This window comes from Dendrobates tinctorius, unplaced genomic scaffold (assembly GCF_039654945.1).
Source record: "Dendrobates tinctorius isolate UK_male_01 unplaced genomic scaffold, ASM3965494v1 ptg000292l, whole genome shotgun sequence".
Classification (NCBI taxonomy): Eukaryota; Metazoa; Chordata; class Amphibia; order Anura; family Dendrobatidae; genus Dendrobates; species Dendrobates tinctorius.
This window is the reverse complement of record NW_027361959.1, coordinates 646,576-665,438: the sequence shown is the minus strand read 5'-3', so window position 1 is coordinate 665,438 and position 18,863 is coordinate 646,576. Positions and strand designations below refer to the sequence as shown.

Genomic DNA, 18,863 nt, shown 5'->3' with positions numbered 1-18,863 from the left:
CTATGCTAAAGATAGGGTGCGCCGATCGCAGGCGCCGCCGTCCGCTAGGAGGCGGCGCTACAGGCAAGGGGCGGGCACGCCGGGCAGAGAGCCGGATCGGGGGCGGAGCTACCCCCGGCCGTGCGTGCGCATAAAATGCGCTAATGTGAAACCGGCCTAAGAACAAGTTCACACATAGCGTAAATATTGTAGTTTTTGTTTTCTTCAGGTGTCCACAAACTATACAATATTGTAATTACTGCATTTTTATGCCTTTTTCAGCCGTCGTTAATGTGTTTTTCTATAATACAGAAACTTTTGATTCTTCACTTTAAGCAACTGTAGTTTCTTACATGCGATAGGAGCCTCTAGAGGAAAAAAAAAGCATCAAAATCGCACAGTTCAGCAGCGCCTTTAGACGCACAGTGGGTTAAGTTCTCATAACATCACATCCACTTTGCTTACACATTCAAATGCAGCAGAATTTGTGTGCAAAAAATGTGAATGCGGTCTAAATGTCAAAGCAAAGTGGATGCGATTTTATGAAAACTCTGCCCTTGGTGCATCTGAAGATGTTGCTGAACTCTGGATTTGGTACTTTTTTCTCGATAGACTGCTATGTGGAGCCTGAAAAAACACAAGGTGAAAAAAAAAAAGCCAAGGCAATTCTAAGCGCAGAACCAAAGTTTTCCTGTAGTATTAAAAAAGCATTAAAAATGTGTATTCATATCTGCATCAAAATTGCATCAAATAAGGGGGAGAAATGCATAAAGAAACACACAATGATCACAGAAGATTGTTATTGTGTTGTGTGGACACCAGCAGAAAAAAAACAGTGGAAAAAAGACAGCATTTATGCTACATGCGAACACAGCCTCAACATTACATTTTTATTATTTTTTCTCTATTCAGCCCATAAAAAGTATGACTTATGCCATTTACTGATCCTCGGAAATAACCTGATTGCTGTGTTGTGCTGGGGGGGTTACGATTACAGGGACACAAAATATGTCCATGTTAATTGCAAGTTTGTAATGTTTATTATTTAAACATGAAATTGTGTTTTTCATTATTTTTCACTAATTTTATGGGAAGAGAAAATCTCTTGTTCTCCCCTCTAGAATATGGGACACAAAAATGAACTGTTGTATATGTAAAGCCCTAAAAATGAAGGATTTTCCGTTCACTGCTATCCACCCCAGTGCGGCGTCCACGATAATGACCACAGACACTGGTCTCGGGGATAACAGTTGCCTTTACTTTTGCAGGAACGGGTAAATATGACACGGAGTAATTCTTCACAGCTCACGTGGTTAAACCACAGCAAATACAGTTCAAAGTTAGATTCTACCATGGAATTGAGGCTTCGGAGCTTTAAGAACCTGCTCCTCTAGATGTGCTTTTAAGTTGTTATAGAGGGATTCAGAGTCTTTTGTAGCTTTATGCAGAAGATTTTACACAGCAAGAGTATGTCACCGACCTGGGAGTCTGGGAGTAATTTCTCAGCTTGTCAGGCAGACCAGGGGAACTTGGAGAAAGCGAGTCTCCACATGTGCTCTGCTCCCAGAGAGAGCTTGAACCGGACTGAGGGTTTTCCCAGCTTTGTCTGGCCTAGACTAGGCGGAAACTACATAACAAAATGTGACAGACATGTGTAAACATATAAAGCATGATTGGGTAACATGAATTAGATTTCTAACCCAATATGAACAAATATATTGTTCACATGTACAAAGATGGACGTATAGTCAGGATCAATTGTTAAAATTGTATAAAGGGGGAAGGCTAGCCAACAAAACAATTGACACAGATGGTAGAGGAAAAAGAGTACAAAATTTTGTTTAAATAGGGAGAGAGATAAAAATGGTTACAAAATACATGAGTCTTAATAAACCCTCACAAACCCAGGCAGACAGGTCCACAACCAAATCAGCATCAGCAAACAATGGCCTATACAAATCTACAGCAACATACAGGGACATGGAAATACACTGCTATGCACAAGGTATCTCTATGTACTTGTGCAATCTACTGCTGGGGTCAATGTCTGCAATACAGCTCAAAATTACCAAATGCTTCCAAGTTAATTATTGTAGGCTGTGGCTCATAGCTAGAGCTGCTGCCTGTGAGCAAGAGATCACTATTTTGAGTCTTGGGGAGACCAGAAAAGAAAATTATTTAATTTAGGTCACAGCAGAGAGGTGTGGCCCTGCCCCCCAGGAAGAGAAGTCACATAACAAGGACGACGCCAGAGAGAGGCGAGCATTAGAGTCCGGACAAAGCCCTCACGTAGCGGGACTGACCCTTGATACCGGGATGTACGAGAGCTAGGAGTTTGATATTTCACAGAATTTATGCAATTTATACACTTGTCTAAAAATTTGCAGTTTTAGCTTAAATTTATTTTAAATTATACAACACAGTTTTTTAATGCAATTTCTTACAGTTACCGCAAAATTCCACAAGCGGTTTTAAACTTTGGGCATACATCAAGGCTCAGAAGGTAAAAAAAAAAAAAAAAAACCACACACCATTTGGCTTGCAGATTTTTTTTTAGTGGTTTTTCTGTGACGTTGCAATTGCAGAACCCCAAAAGGTATTATTACAGTGTAAGCCCCCAAGAAAATCCCCGTTGTTAGAAACTATACTCATCAACAAATTTAGAAGTATATTGACTTTGACACCACAGGAATTTTACAGAAATCAATGTGCAGTGGATGATGTCTGTAATTTTTCCACAGATAAGCAATGTGTTGTGCCCAACTTGTGCAATAGCAAAAAGACAGTTCTCCATTATATTGTGATTCTTGGTATTAAAAACAAATTAATTGTGGCCCTAATTTTTTGCCTCTCACACCATTAACATGTTAAGCGGGTTCTCCTGGGTATAGCAATGCCATATACAGATGTGGTCAAAATTGTTGGTACCCCTCATTTAATGACAGTAAAACCCATAATGGTCACAGAAATAACTTGAATCTGACAAAAGTAATAAATCAATACTCTATGAAAATGAACAAATGAAAGTCAGACATCGCTTTTCAACCATGCTTCCACAGAACTTTTTAAAAAATAAAACTCATGAAATAGGCCTGGACAGAAATGATGATACCCCTGAAAAAAATGTGACAAAAGGGACATGTTAAATCAAGGTGTGTCCACTAATTAGCATCACAGGTGATGTAAGAAAATTATAGACAAACATGTTAAAGGTAAAAAGTTATAAGACCATCTCCAAGCAGCTTGATGTTCCTGTGACTACAGTTGCACATATTATTCAGAAATTTAAGCTCCTTGGGACTGTAGCCAACCTCCCTGGACATGGCTGCAGGAGGAAAATTGATCACAAATCAAAGAGACGGATAATATTAATGTAACAAAAGAGCCCAGAAAAACTTCTAAACAGATTAAAGGTGAACTTCAAGTTCAAGGAACATCAGTGTCAGATCGCACCACCCGTCGTTGTATGAGCCACAGTGGACTTCATGGGAGACGACCAAGGAGGACACCATTGTTGAAAAAAAATCATAAAAAAGCCAGACTGGAATTTGCCAAACTACATGTTGACAAGCAACAAAGCTTCTGGGACAATGTCATATGGACAGATGAGACAAAAATGGAAATTTTTGGCAAGGGACATCAGCTCTATGTTCACAGACAGAAAAATGAAGCATATTAAGAAAAGAACACGGTCCCTACTGTGAAACATGGGGGAGGCTCTGTTATGTTCTGGGGCTGCTTTGCTGCACCTAGCACAGGGTGTCTAGAATCTGTGCAGGGTACAATGAAATCTCAAGACTATCAAGGGATTCTAGAGAGAAATGTGCTGCACAGTGTCAGAAAGCTTGGTCTCAGTCGCAGGTTATGGGTCTTGCAACAGGATAATGACCCAAAACACACAGCTGAAAGCACCCAAGAATGGCTAAGAGGAAAACACTGGACTATTCTGAAGTGGCATTCATTTCTGTCCAGGCCTATTTCATGACTTTTATTTATTTATTTTTTTTAATTCTGTAGAAGCATGGTTGAAAACCAATGTCTGACTTTAATTTGCTCATTTTCACAGATTTTTTATTTATTAATACTTTTGTCAGATTCAAGTTATTTCTATGACTATTGTGGGTTTTTCTATTATTAAACGAGGGGTACCAACAATTTTGACCATGTGTGCATATGAACATGCGCTGGGCTCTGAAGAGAAGGACCATTAGGCTTTTGGAACACAAACTTTGCTGAAATGGCTACTGGGTGTCATGACAATTTATCTACAAGAATCACAGCGAAAAGCATCGAATAAACAAAAATACTCCAGTTTGAATATAGAAACACAAGAAACAGTGCACACACAGCTGAAATATGTATATAAAAAGGCTTTATTAGACACCAATGCCGGACAGACAGAAAATACAAGTTAAAAACACCACGACAGCTTCTTCAGGGACAGCGACACGCGTCGGACTGGACAAACCTGACGGTATGACTGGGGTGATGGGTTATATTGTCGCATTAGTATGCATTAATTTGTAACTGCTGTTGCATACGCTTGTCAATTAACAGGGCCATTGCTGAGGGCATCTATGGACATAGCTAAACTATTGAGCTGGAGTTAGTTCCGGATAATGTTATTTATAAACTATTGATATTACATTTCTGTGGTACAGGTGTATCTATAAAATACTGGTAGTATATACAAATGATTTTTCATAAGCTTCCCTAGCTATGAGCCATGTGTTTTTCATTTTTTAGCATCTATTCACTATTGTTTATGGTGTGTTTATGTGTAAATCTATGATGCATGCTGCTGCCATTGAAGACAGAATCGTTGCTGAGGGCGCTATTTTCTGGGCTTAGAATTTCAATTATATTGGAGAGATCCTCCAGGAGAAAAAGATTAAATCCATTTTTTTTTTTTTTTTTAGATCTATAAGGGGAATGTGAATGCTGTTATTAGCTTCACCATGATATAGCTTGGATCTACATGATTATAAATCCTGCATATAAAACCAAACATTCATGCTACCTCAGCCATGATTGATGTGTCAGTTACTTACTGATTCTTTACTATGAAATCCTTGAAGAAAACAAGTCGCACTCCACGGGATGAATTATTCAAATTTATTGACACATATACATTACATGTCAGGGTCGGGAGGGTGACATCTAGAGTGCAAAAGACTGACAACGGCCGTTTCGCGCTGCTCAAGCGCTTCAACGGGTCAGGGGCCCGTTGAAGCGCTTGAGCAGCGCGAAGCAGCTGTTGTCAGTCTTTTGCACGCTACATGTCACCCTCCTGACCCTGACATGTAACGTATATGTGTCAATAAATTTGAATAATTCATCCCGTGGAGTGCGACCTGTTTTCTTCAAGGATTTCAGATGCGATTGCTTCGAGGTCAAGCACCCGGGATCCATGTGTTGGTTCACTGATTGCCGGACATCACCAGCAAGTACACGGTAACAGCGGTGCCGTCCGCGTTTTCTTTTGTGGCGATTCTTTACTATATCCCGATTAAATATTGCTTTACCAGTCTACCTTGTCAGGTTTGAATTGTCCATGCTTTTTGTTATTTTTATGGTGTTTTTAACTTGTATTTTCTGTCTGTCAGGCATTGGTGTCTAATAAAGCCTTTTTATATACGGTATATATTTCAACTGTGTGTGCACTGTTTCTTGCGTTTCTGTCTTCGTCTCCTTCTCCATAGTATTTAGACGCCCAGTAGCACCTGGCTAATTTATAGTCATATATTAAGTGTGGTGCCCACCTTTCATTCTAATTCACCTCTTTGAATATACACATTGCTTGTCTCTGTGCATCATGTTCTGTTCATATGATCATTGAATGGCTACAGCAGTGACACTTCGGTCACCATCATGGTCATTTTTTGACAATAGTAGTCACATTCTCACACCGTTCTAGGGAACTGAGTAACACTGGAAGAGGAGCGGTAGGGTCAGGTAAGTGAGCATGCTTTTTACTTTTTCTCCAGCCAGACAACCGCCTTTACAGTGATGGTTTATTGTTGGCATTTGCATTAAACACTTGCATATTAATATTCTCCGTACAGTCAATAATAAAGTGATGTTACTATGAGGTAGCAGTGGAAGTAAATTAAAAAAAAAGTTATTTTGGCATCTTCTGCCCCATTTCTTTCCAGCTTTTTGTAACCAGCACATCTTTGCTTTTGACTACAGTGACAAGACAACGTCCTATGTAGTAACCATTGTACTGACCGACTCCATCGTTTCGACCCATAGACACAAGCATACTGACAGGACCTAAAGAGATAAAGACCATTATTTGAATTTTAAATGATCTACTACCCAGCAGACAGACAAAAATAACTTGGGGCTTTTGAACCCATAAGTACCTGTTTTATAGGTCTTCAGCGGTTTCTCCATAAGACTGTGAATGATGTTGGTTACAGCAATCTTGGCATGTAAGCCTGCATGATAGGCCATTTTAGGTTCACTTAAATCTGCACAATCTCCGACAGCATAAATATTATTATATCCTTCCACTTGAAGATAATCATTCACTTTTAAAGCTCCGTTGCTTGACACTTTATCACCTTAATGATAATAAAAAGGTATTTAGCTTTAAAAATGATAATTATATAAAATATATTTGTGTGTGTCAGTAAAAGACTCACGGTATGACTTGTCACTATAATATCTTTTATAGAACAGTATCACATTTTTTGGAAATTCCTATTGGTTAATCCCCCACAAAAAAAACACTACTAATTGTAGATCACCACAAAATGAAAAGCTTTTCCCAACAGAAGGTTAAAATGGGTTTAACACTATTAGAGAAGTGGATCTCAATTGATCAGATAGCAATTAAAAAAAAAAATGAAATAAAAGAAGTGATAGTGCTCACCCTCTTTCAGTGTAACACCAGCTCCCGGTAGCTCAACAGGTCTCAGTGTTTTAGCTGCAGTGGTGACATAGCTACTGCATGCTTCACCGCAATTAGGGGCTTTGTGTATGGAGTCCACAAACTATTCCAGGAAAATCTGCGCTCCAGGAGGCAAATGGCGCTCCATCCCTCCTGAGTCTCTTCATATGGCTAAGCAGTACTGTACAGCCACATATGGGGTCTTGCCACGTTCACTGCACACTGACATCATGACCCTGCAGTGCTCTGACGGACCGTCTTACCCGAGGTAGCATTATCGCGGGTCACAAGCACAGCTGCAGGGTAACGCTGACATCTGACAGCGATACCCTGCAGTACCCTGACTGTTACCACTGTTAAGAACCACCACGCGGTTTTTTGCTCATTTTTCTGTTACCCTTGTGAAAATGAAAAAAAAAAAAAATTGGGTCTAAAGTAATTTTTTTGTGAAAAAATGTTAACCATTTTTTTTTCCCACATTCCAAAAATTCCTGCCAAGCACCCGAAGAGTTTTTAAACTTCTTGAATGTGGTTTTGAGCATCTTGAGTGGTGCAGTTTTAGAATGGTGTCACTTTTGAGTACTTTCTGTCTTATAGACCCCTTAAAGTCAATTCAAACGTGGGCCCTAAAAAATGGTTTTGTAAATTTTGTTGTAAGAATGAGAAATCGCTGGTCAACTTTTCAGTCTTTTACCGTTCTAACAAAAAAGTTATGTTTCAAAAATTGTGCTGATGTAAAGTACATCTGTGGGAAATGTTATTTATTGACTATTTTGTGTGACATGACTCTCTGATTTAAGGGCATATGAATTAAAAGTTTGAAAATAAACATTTTCAAACTTTTCGCTAAATTTCTAATTTTTTCACAAATATATGCAAGTCATATCACAGAAATTTTACCACTATCATGAAGTACAATGTGTCATGAAAAACCAATCTCAAAATCAGTGGGATCCATTGAAGTGTTCCAGTGACAATGTGACAAGACCCAACAGGTGGTTGGTCAGTGGATGGCGCAAATCTCACTCAATGGGAAGGCATAGGGGAGAGGAAGGCCCTACCAACAGGGAATGAGGGATGGTCACCGCCTGAGCTCAAACCTGAGCCTATCCCTGCACTCACCTAACACACTATGTGGGTCCTCCCCCCCCCCCCCCCATCGCCGTCAGGATACCTCATCCCTCGCTGTCACCTAACACTGCATTGGCTAGTGCACTGGCCGGCGTAAGGCGTTAGCCTAGGCACTACAGATAATACCACACAGGGGATAGTGACAAACCGTAAGAGACGGGGAAATAACAACTTAGCTTTTAGACACTGCAGCTAAGCTACACACCGCAGATTGCACAGCAACTGGACTCCAACCACCAGACGTGGCTGACACCAGAGAGCTGCTCCTGCTAGGCTGAACGCCAGATAAAAACTATCAACAACAGTCAGCTGATGCATCAGGTAACCTTTTAAAGGAGATGGTGGGAGTGGTCACCACCCACATCAGCTGACCCAGCAGCACTGCAGTAACACCAGATTGCCAGCGGGGGAAAAACTGACATTAATCCCCGATGGCCTGAAAGGAAAAAAGTTTTAACTGAGTGACACCTTAGCTGCCACAAATCCAAAAAATGCATCGTGACAGTTCCAGAATTATTGAATCATAAAGAGACAGTGGTCAGTATTGTAAAAATTGACCTGGTCATGAAGGTGAAAACAGGTTTGGGGGGGGGGGGGGGGGGGTAAAGGGATTAAAGTAAATTTATTGAAAAAAAAAAAAAAAAAGTTAAATGTTCAATGTTAATAAACTTATTGCGTGTGGTTTTGAGCACCTTGAAGTGTGCAGTTTTAGAATATAGTGTCAATTTGGGGTATTTTATGTCATATACTTAAAATGTGAGGTGGTCCCTAAAAAATGGTTTTGTAAATTTTGTTGGCATAATGAGAAAACGCTGGTCAAATGTTAACCCTTCTAACTTCCTAATAAAAAAAATATGCTTCAAAAATTGTGCTGATCTAAAGTAGACATGTGGGAAATGATATTTATAAACTATTTTGTGTGACATAACTCCCTGGTTTAAGGGCATAAAAATTAAAAGTTTGAAAATTGCAGAATTGTCACCGCATTTCCGATTTTTTCAGAAATAAACACTATTCTTATCGAACAAACTTTATGACTTTCAAGAAGCATAATATGTTACAAGAAAACAATCCCACAATCAGTGGGATGCATAGAAGAATTCCACAGTTATTCCCACATAAAGTAACACTGGTCAGAATTGTAAAATTTGGCCTGGTCATGAAGGTGAAAACAGGCTTGGAGGGTGAAGTAGTTAAAACAGTAGTTTCAAAACCTGAGTTGTCAATCATGGTTAAACAATCTTGTCAGCAGTGAGTTTCTGGACAAACATTACAAAAAATATTCTTTTTTTAATACAAATTGGTGTAGATTACAATTTCAGCCCTACAACCATTGATAACTGTATTCATTACTTTTCATCCACTTACCAAATGAATCAATGTAGCAAGATGAATTAATCCTGCTTCCTGTGCAGCAGAGGATCAGGTCCGCAGTGATCACCTGAGTATCCTTGTCCAAATGCAATTCCATATTCTCTTGCACAATATTCAAGGTTAACTCATTCAGGTTGGAAACTCTTTGCCCTGTTTAATATATGTTAGCACAATTATTTCCTGTTTAATATATGTTAGCACAATTACTAAGCAATAATGACTTATTGGGGGAGGGAGGGCTATTACTTTCCTAATTTCAAAAACAAACTATATTGACCAGAAATTTGCCCAGATTCTATTAGCCATCAACAACTGTCAAGCCATGTTGGTAACTAAAGTGATCGAACTCTGGCAAGACTTTGTGATTTTGAAACATGACTTGCAAGAAACAAGAGAGCACACATCAGATACGGAGAGCAGAATCTCGGATGTAGAGGATACTCAAAGGCCTATGTGATGTCAAATTGTTGAATTAAACAAACAAATCAATGCTTCTGGTGAAAAAAGATGATTTTGAAAATCATCTCAGGAGAAATTACCTCAGGATAGTGGGCCTGCAGGAGAAAACTGAAGGAGCTGATGTCATATCCTTCATTGAAAACTGGTTGAAAGATCTTTCTCCACATCTCCTGTGAATGCTGTTATGAATGAGTCACCGGAGGAGGAAAAAACAAAAATGCAAGCTAAGTCCAGAAAACCGGAGAGTTTGGCAGCTAGCGGATTGCAGACCCGAAAGCAATAGACAGCCCCCAACATGTATTGTCGGTGAAAACAGATGAAAACACAAACACAGACAGAAAGACAGGCAGAGCAAACGATGGGGCCCAACTAACTAGATAGGAAAGGACAGAAAAGATGCTGGCTGCAATCCGCAAAAACCCTACCAAAAATGTCCCAACACATCTGATAGGAAAAACAGCCCTGAAGTCACTAGACTTCAAAATCCCTATATCAGCACTCCGATATATTCTGAAGACAGAGCAAAAGAGATTTAACCAATCAGGGACAAAAATGGAAATTCAGCAAAGCCCCAGCCGGGGCTGGCTGAACACAAAACTAAGCAAATCAGACAAAATCTCATGGAACAATAACAGAGCAAAACTTAGCTTTAGAAGACAGGAACTGAACTGGAGGCCAGATCTCAGAGCAGAGAAATCACCAGCAACCCTACAGGGCGTCGGCTGCCTTATATCCACTCAGAGATTCCGGATGTCCAATCGCAATCCACCTGTTCAGGTGACAGGTCTCTCCCATCCAAATCAGTTTCACGACCTCCCTTCACCAACAGAGGGAGTTCATCGGACATCAAAGGTGAACGAGGAAATGAGCTCACAACAGAATGCGTTGATGTGGGTTGAAGCTACTCATCGTGAGAATGACTGAGGGAAAAAGATCCCACCATTCTGGCTTCTTTACCTATGCCTGTGTAAAATCTCGGATGTTCTAAAGAGCTCCAGTGGGTGTACTCATCAGGTTTATCTTACCAAATGCTAACTGTTTTAACCTTATTTACCTTTTATTTCTAGGGACACAGATTTGGAAACTTTCAGTATGTATTTGTTCTCAGGTTTTGCCGAAAGACTGTAGTTCTTTAGTTAGTGTTTAGGGTCTAGATCTAAGCCAATTAGTGTTAAACAGGGTACAGCAGGAATAATGTTATTACATGATACTTGTTGGAAAATGTTATTTTTAAAAATTACATATGGTTTTCTGTATGTATGATGTGTGTATGGTGATTGTTTCGGGCTCTGGTTCTCTCCCAATTTTCCTCCTTTCCTTTATTCAGACTGTGATAAAGTCTGGGTCAGATACATTTTCGATGTTTTGAGATGATGACTTAATGTACTGAGCTGGAATATGAGAGGGCTTAATTCCAAATTTAAAAAAGCCATTATAATGGATTTTGTTAAGAAACATGTACCTCATGTTTGCTCACAGAAGATGCATCTCAAAAACCGGAAGTGTCTAGCCCTGGCTTGTTAGAACAAGTGGCATGGTAACCTCTAACTATTCGTTGGGGGGTTGTCACTGTTCTAGCGACCAAATCCTTTCCACTTAAAGTTACACAGGTTGCATGTGATAATTTCGTAAGGTATGTTATGGTACACTGCACACTAGGTAATTTTTCTTTTTTTACTGTCCCCACCTTTTGACTCTGCTTTTTTGGAACCGATTTCCAAAAAGGTTGTGTCATTACTGGTTCGCTTTATATTATGCGTGGGTGACTTTAGCCCCTTAATGACCAGGTGTATTTTTGGTTTTGCATTTTCATTTTTCGCTCCCCTTTTCCCAGAGCCATAACTTTTTTATTTTTTGGTCAAAATGGCCATGTGAGGACTTGTTTTTTGCAGTATGAGTTGTACTTTTGAACAACACTATTGGTTTTACCATGTCGAGTAACAGAAAACGGGAAAAAAATTCCAAATGTGGTGAAATTGCAAAAGAAATGCAATCCCACACTTTTTTGTTTGGCTTTTTTACTAGGTTCATTAAATGCTAAAACTGACCTGCCATTATGATTCTCCAGGTCATTATGAGTTTGTAGACAACCAACATGTCTTAGTTCTTTTTTATCTAAGTGGTGAAAAAATGTTTTTGATTGATACCATTTTGGTGCAGATACGTTCTTTTGATCACCCGTTATTGCATTTTATTGCAATGTTGCAGTGACCAAAAAAAACGTAAATGCTGGCGTTTCAATTTTTTATCTCACTATGCCGTTTACCGATTTGATTCATTATTTTTTATATTGCTAGATCAGGCGATTTTGAATGCAGCAATACCAAATATGTGTATATTTTATTTTATTTTTTTTTTCTTCTTCTTTTGAATGCGGCGAAAGATTTGAACTTTATTTTTTTAATATTTTAAAAACTTTTTTTTTTTTACTTTTTGCATGCTTCAATAGTCTCCATGAGCCCGATCGGTTCTGCTACATAGAGCAGGGCTGCATTCCTGCTCTATGTAGCAGATTGCTCACTTGGCAAGAGCGCAGACCACTAGGTGGTGGGCATAGCGATCCAGCAATGACAACCACAGGGGTCTTCTGACCCCGGGTTGTCATGCCAACCCATCGGTGACCTGCGGTCATGTGACACGGGCGCCGATGGGAGGAGGTAACGACACGCTTCCTGCGCGTGCATGTTAAATGCCGCTATCAGAATTTGACAACGGCATTTAACATGTTAACAGCCGCGGGTGAATCGCGATTTCACCCGTGGATGTTCCAGGCACATGTCAGCTGATCAATTCAACTGTCGTGTCCCGGAAAAGGTGCGGGCCCCCCGCACCAAACAGGGGGAGGCGTCCAATGACGGACTATGTCCGTCATTGGATGTTAAGGGTTTAATGCAGTTCCTGATGCAACTATAGACTGTACAGGTGGTCCGGACATGGCTTCTACACATCTAAATGCCTGATGTTCTGCTCTTCAATTAATGAAACTATGGAGTTGGAATGCTCCTATGGTAATATCTCTTAAGGTCAGGTTCACACATGCGAGACAAACAGCCAAGTCTCACATGTTAATACCCGGAACTGCTACCGGCACTCGGATCGGAGCGTGCAGCTGCATAGCAATACATGCAGCCACACGCTCGGCTCCCGAGTGCCGGCAGCAGTGCTGGGTATAAACATGTGAGAATTGGACGTGTTTCTCGTATGCGTAATCCCGGCCTAAATGTTGTGCTCTTGCCTCAGTAATTAATTTGTAAACCAGAAGAAGGAGACTTTGTATTCTACAAGCTTGCAAACATAATTATTCTGCTTAGCCAATAAAGGCATCACTCCTAGAATACTTTTGTCATTTTTGGGCAGAAATGTATTTACATCGACTATTCTGGCTAACATGGTACCACAATATAATTTTTTATTGTACATCATAAAAAGTAGTGAAAAATCCTTAGGATTCAAACATCAGGAAAAAGTAATATGGAGCTAAAAGACTTAAAGATATGGGGACTGTTAATTTATTCTGCTGTCTAAGTTTTCAAGGTATTCTATGCGTAATGTTGCCAATATAATACCCCCTCCTCTAACATTACTTCCTGTTTTGCAGCAATCGGCTGAACCTCACAAAATGTGCATTAAACAGAATCACCCATTACTTTACAATACTACCGCCTTTTATGAACAAGTAAAACGTTATTTGTAACAGGTCGCTCCGAATCATATGGAATATTGCATATATAGGTTCACATAGATCGGTAATGAGTAGAGTTCCATCACCCATGTCAGTAATCTATCTCTGCTGGATTAGTCATAAAACTCTTACCTGATGGCATCTTGGCTTTTCTTTTGATTAGTCAACCCAACTAATCAAACGATGTTCAGAGGATGCCATCAGATAGGAGCCAGTTCTCAGGACTCCAAACCAGAGGATACAATTAACTGACATGGGTGATGGACCGGGTCCTGCAAATCAGTTCACACCAAGTATAGTAATGAGAACATCACAAGAAAATAGGATTAGAGGGGCACCTAAAAGACAGATGACCCAGATTATGGGTATGTGCACACATTAAGTATTTGCTGCAGAAATTTCTGCACCATTTCTGCATCCCTCAGCAGGAAAAATGCTGCTTGAAACAAGCTTGTTTTTTACATGCATTTTTAATGCAGATTTTTACCCACTCGTTAATACAGGTGAAGACTGCAAAACTGAAATGACTACAGATTTAATGCTGTGAGCACACAGTGCATTTTTTATGCATTTTCGCAGCGTTTTTTCTGCGCGGAAATGGGCCAAAAACGCTATGGAATCCTTAAGCAAGCTAATTCAATGACAATCTTGAAGTGTTTTGCACATGATCAGTAAATTTCCTTTGAGTATTTCCATTGCATTTTTTCTCCAGCATGTCAATTCTTTGTGCGTTTCTGCACCGTTTTTTCAACCATTGACTTCAATTGAGTCAGTCAAATCCGCAGCAAAAATGCAGGTATAAAAAAATGTTTGAGGATTTGCTGAGTTTCTGTTTGCGGTTTTAAGGCTTCCAATGATGTTTCCCACACTGGCATCTGTGTGACAGCATGAGAAACACCGTTTCGGAGGTTCTTATTGGCGGTAATGCTACCACAGGTAAGGCCATTGGTCAGAGCTCTGCGGGTTCATGCTGTCAGATGTCAGAGCGACCCCGTAGCTGTGACACTGACCCGCAGTAACGCTACCGCCGGTAGATTCATTAAAGGAGTCTGTTTCATTATTTCAAATAAAGGACTTTATTATTGGTCTGTGTTTTTCATACAATATCACTATGGGGTTACAAAATGGATAGGTGTCTTATAAACGCAGTGAACATAGATTCCCTTAAGAACACTTTTTAATATTAATCATTTAAAAACACACCTACCCAGCTAATATGGGCCATTGCCCCAACATAGAAATATCTTTGACCAGAAAAATTCTAGGCAACCCTATAATAGGCCTATGTTCAAACCTGTCTTGCTGTGGAGGTTGGCACCCTAGAAGAAACAATGTTTGGCGCCCCACTCAACAAAGGTTTTCCCTCTCTCCCCTAGCTCACCCTAGATCCAAAGGTGAGAAAACAATTCCAAAAAAGGATAGAGATGAAGGAAGCAAAAAAACTGGTCATAAAAAATACCAAAATAAAGAAAATATCAAAAAGGCCATAGGTATTAAATAATCACCGGTATGCCTAGATCAACAATATAATATTAAAAGCAATCACAATGCGTAATGATATAATGATATAAATAAGCTGCACAATAATCACTAGCATAATAGTGGTAATCCCACACAAAAAGTCACCAAATAAAAAAAGATTAAATGGGCTTAACTAGCTCCATAAATACATAATAATAGTGACTTATCATTAGCAGGACATACCCCAATGATATAAATACGCTACATAACAATCACCAGTACAATAATAATAATTCATCCCACAAAAAAGGTCACCAGATATAACAAGATTCAATAGGTTCAATTGTTTAGCCCCATAATTAGATGCGCAATCATAGTGGTGACTTATTTGCAGGATGTGCCCCGACGTGTTTCCCCCTGCTGTCGGTTCATCAGGGGGCCATAACGATAGCAGCAGAAAATAGATGCCAGATGCCTATGATGAAAGAGCTCTTTTTTTTCACTTTTTTCTGTAAAATTAACAGTTGCTGTTTGGTTATAGCCCATGTAGGTTCATTCTGTTAAGGCTCCTACATAGGCTGGTGACAGTGTGTGTGTGTACTTATCGACTGAATGAGGGTGTCGGGCTGACACCTTTTCATTACTAAGCCTAGGTGTCAATGACAGCTGCTGACACCAAAAGCTCTAATCCCATTACCCTGATCCACACTACATCAGCATAAAAAAGGTGGTGTTGAACCAACAAATTACATCACAATCTTCATTGCTGTACAAAAACACATGCAAAAAAAGGGCACCAAAAAAGCGCGTTTTTGCTGCAGCATTTTTCCTGCCAAGAGATGCAGAAACCTTGCAGAAATTTCCCCATGCAAATACTCAAGTGCGCACATAGCCTAAATCTGCTACAAATCTGCAAGGACAAAATAAGCAATGTGTAAGGCTGCACACGTACTTTTTTGCCCTGCGGATTTCTCCGCGCAGATTTGAAGAAATCCGCGGTCAAATGACCTGCATTTTTCCTGCGGCTTTCTTCCTGTTTTTTTTTGCGTTTTTTGTGCGGTTTTCCACCTGCGGATTTGGAGAATGGATCAGGTGGAAAACCGCACAAAAGAAGTGACATGCTGCTTTGTGTACTGCACGAAAACTGTGCGGAAAAAACCGCAGCGTCTGCACAGCGGGTTTTTTTTCCATTGATTTACATGCTACTGTAAATCACACTGCGGATCTGCAGCGTTTCTGCGAGGTAAAATCCACTGCGGATCAGCAGGAAATCTGCATTGTGTGCACATGGCCTAAATGAGACTTCAAGAATCTCATTCACTTTGTTGGCACTAGGAAGTCCTTCAGGTTGTGAAAAATCTGTGCAGAAAAACATAAAACTGCAATGTGTGTACAGACCCTATTAAAGTTTATTTTAGATTTACTTTACTCACCCAAAACTAGCTTAACTCCTTTTTCCAAAAGGATATTCTTTATAGTCTCCCTTACATGTGGCAGCAGCTCTACATCTGCTAATGCAATTTTTGAATGTATCAATGTCACCTATGCAGAGAAAAGAAAACCCTAGTGAAGGCAACACAATAAATAAGTAGCCATGAATCACATGTGACATGCAGTAGCTGATCTTCGGACCCTGACTAGATACATTTTATCAGACACTTTAGACCACAGCTATAAAGTAGGCAACATCTACAGTCTGGCAGGAAATGCTGTGAGCTATCTAACTGGAGTTGCCTTTTAAAAAGAAAGATGAAAAACCCATTGACACAAAGCAGCAAAGTATCTGGATTTTATCCAACCTTCTATACATCGTGTATTACAGAAAGTTGAATATTTTATATCTGTACATACAGCAATACTGAAATCACAATCTGAAAGGATTCACATTAATATTCTACCTCTTTTTCAGGATAATCAGTTTTCACCTCTGCAGCCATCTCAACTCCAGCTACGCCTCCACCAACAACCACCACATGTTTAGCTTTTTGGACCTTTGAGGAACATAAAAACGCAGTTAATTTTATGTTCTTATTAACTGTTATAATTGTAGTTACTAACAATATGGAGGGGCCCCCTCCTGTCATCCTATCAGCTACAGGTACCTTAATTGCAGGGTGCCAATGAATTGTCATGGCACCAGAGGGCCTAATAGAAGGCCACGCCATGTGGTATTTTTAATAAACCCTTCTCTGACACGGAAATATACTGCAATACAGAAGTATACCATTTCCCAATGTACAAGCAATAAAACCTAAATCAAAACTGCATGTATACATTTTATGTGTATGTAAAGAGGAGCAGAATGAGGGGGTATTGTTACAAGAAGGGAATAAGGATGGGGACATTATTACAGGAAAGGGGATTATTATTACAGGACGAAGGACATAATTACAGGCTGGAGGACATTATTACAGGACGTGGATACTATTACAAGACAAGGGATATTATTACACGTTTGGGACATTATTACAGGATTAGTGACACATTACAGGACTAATTATAAAACTATATTACTGCGTGGGGGCAATTGGGGGAAAAAAAAAAAGGAAAATAAAAAAAATAATGGAATAATATTTTGCCACTACCAATGCTGCTTTATGTAAAAATTTATGTAAAAGAGAAAACCTGTACCATAACCCATATGATAAACACCGTTAAGAAAAATGAAAAACACACAGAAAAATTAAAAAAAATAATGGTATAACTGAAAATGTAATCTTCTCCTGAACACGGGTCTTCACTCCCAGTCATGTCTCACGCTTGATGACGTCAGTAACTCGGAAGCGTCATCGCACGCGAGACATGACTGGGACTAACTTATGAAGTGTTGTTCTCAAAACACCATTCCTTAGGGCCCCGTCACACATAGCGACGCACCAGCGATCCCGAAAACGAAATGACCTTGTCAGGATCGCTGGTGTGTCGCTACATGATCACTGGTGAGCTGCCAAACAGGCAGCTGCACCAGCGATCAGCACCAGTGACAGGAGGTAACAAGCGCTTAGTTACCCACTGTGTACCTTAGTTACCAGTGCGCTGGTGCAGGGAGCTGGTAACCAAGGTACACATCGGGTTTCTAAGCAGCGCGCGGCACTTAGAAACCCGATGTGTACCTTGGTTACCAGGCTCCTGCTCGCTGGTCTCCTGCCTGTCACACGCAGCGAAGCCTGCTGGCCAGCGGGAAACCAGCGATAAAAAAGAAAAAAAAAAAAAAATTGTACTGGCCATTCCTGGACGATCAGCGATAACCGGCAGGGGGGCCGGTCGCTGGTCATTGTCACACACAGCGATCTCGCTGGTGAGATCGCTGTTGTGTCACAAAATTTGTGACTCAGCAGCGATCTCGCTAGTGAGATCGCTATGTGTGACGGGGGGCTTTAGGCTCCAGTAGAGATTCAAAAGTTCCCTGCTCCCTCCATACCTGACAGTTCTGAGCAGCGGTGACATCAGTAACTAGACCGCTCATCAGGGTTGCCAAGTCTCATAGAAGCCAGCGTGACTTGGCAACTGTGATGAGCGATGTAGTTACAGATGTCACCGCTGCTCAGAGCCGCCAGGTCAGGTGGGAGCTGGCATCTCTGATTCTGTAGTGCAACTATAGGTCACACCAGGTCATGTCAGATGAACGATGACGTTACTGAGTTACTGACGTCATCGCTCCTGAGACATGACCAGGAGTGACCTAGACTGCAGTACAGAATCGCTGGACGTCGTGGGAATGCCATGCATTGTTAGAATTGCGGGAATTTTTTTTAATTAATAAATTGGTGATTGAGAGAGTGTTTCATTTTTATTACTTTACCTTTCTCTTTTTAAGTCTTTCAGGTTCCCATTTTTGGACTACGTAGGATCTTCATAATTTTTTTAGGGGGATTTTTA

General features: G+C 40.2%; 1 protein-coding gene across 1 annotated transcript in view; it reads right to left on the bottom strand.

The window, feature by feature from the left end:
* Positions 1 to 5,979: 5,979 nt before the first annotated feature.
* The window catches only part of AIFM2 (AIF family member 2), a 39,794-nt gene continuing 26,910 nt past the window's right edge, over positions 5,980 to 18,863 (bottom strand). The window contains exons 5-9 of the mRNA XM_073560028.1: positions 16,883 to 16,975; positions 16,418 to 16,526; positions 9,377 to 9,532; positions 6,348 to 6,548; positions 5,980 to 6,255 (exon numbers count right to left, since the gene is read on the bottom strand). Of these exons, the coding sequence (XP_073416129.1) occupies positions 6,101 to 6,255; positions 6,348 to 6,548; positions 9,377 to 9,532; positions 16,418 to 16,526; positions 16,883 to 16,975 (714 nt within the window). The 3' untranslated portion in view covers positions 5,980 to 6,100. The remainder of the gene's footprint in view (positions 6,256 to 6,347; positions 6,549 to 9,376; positions 9,533 to 16,417; positions 16,527 to 16,882; positions 16,976 to 18,863) is intronic.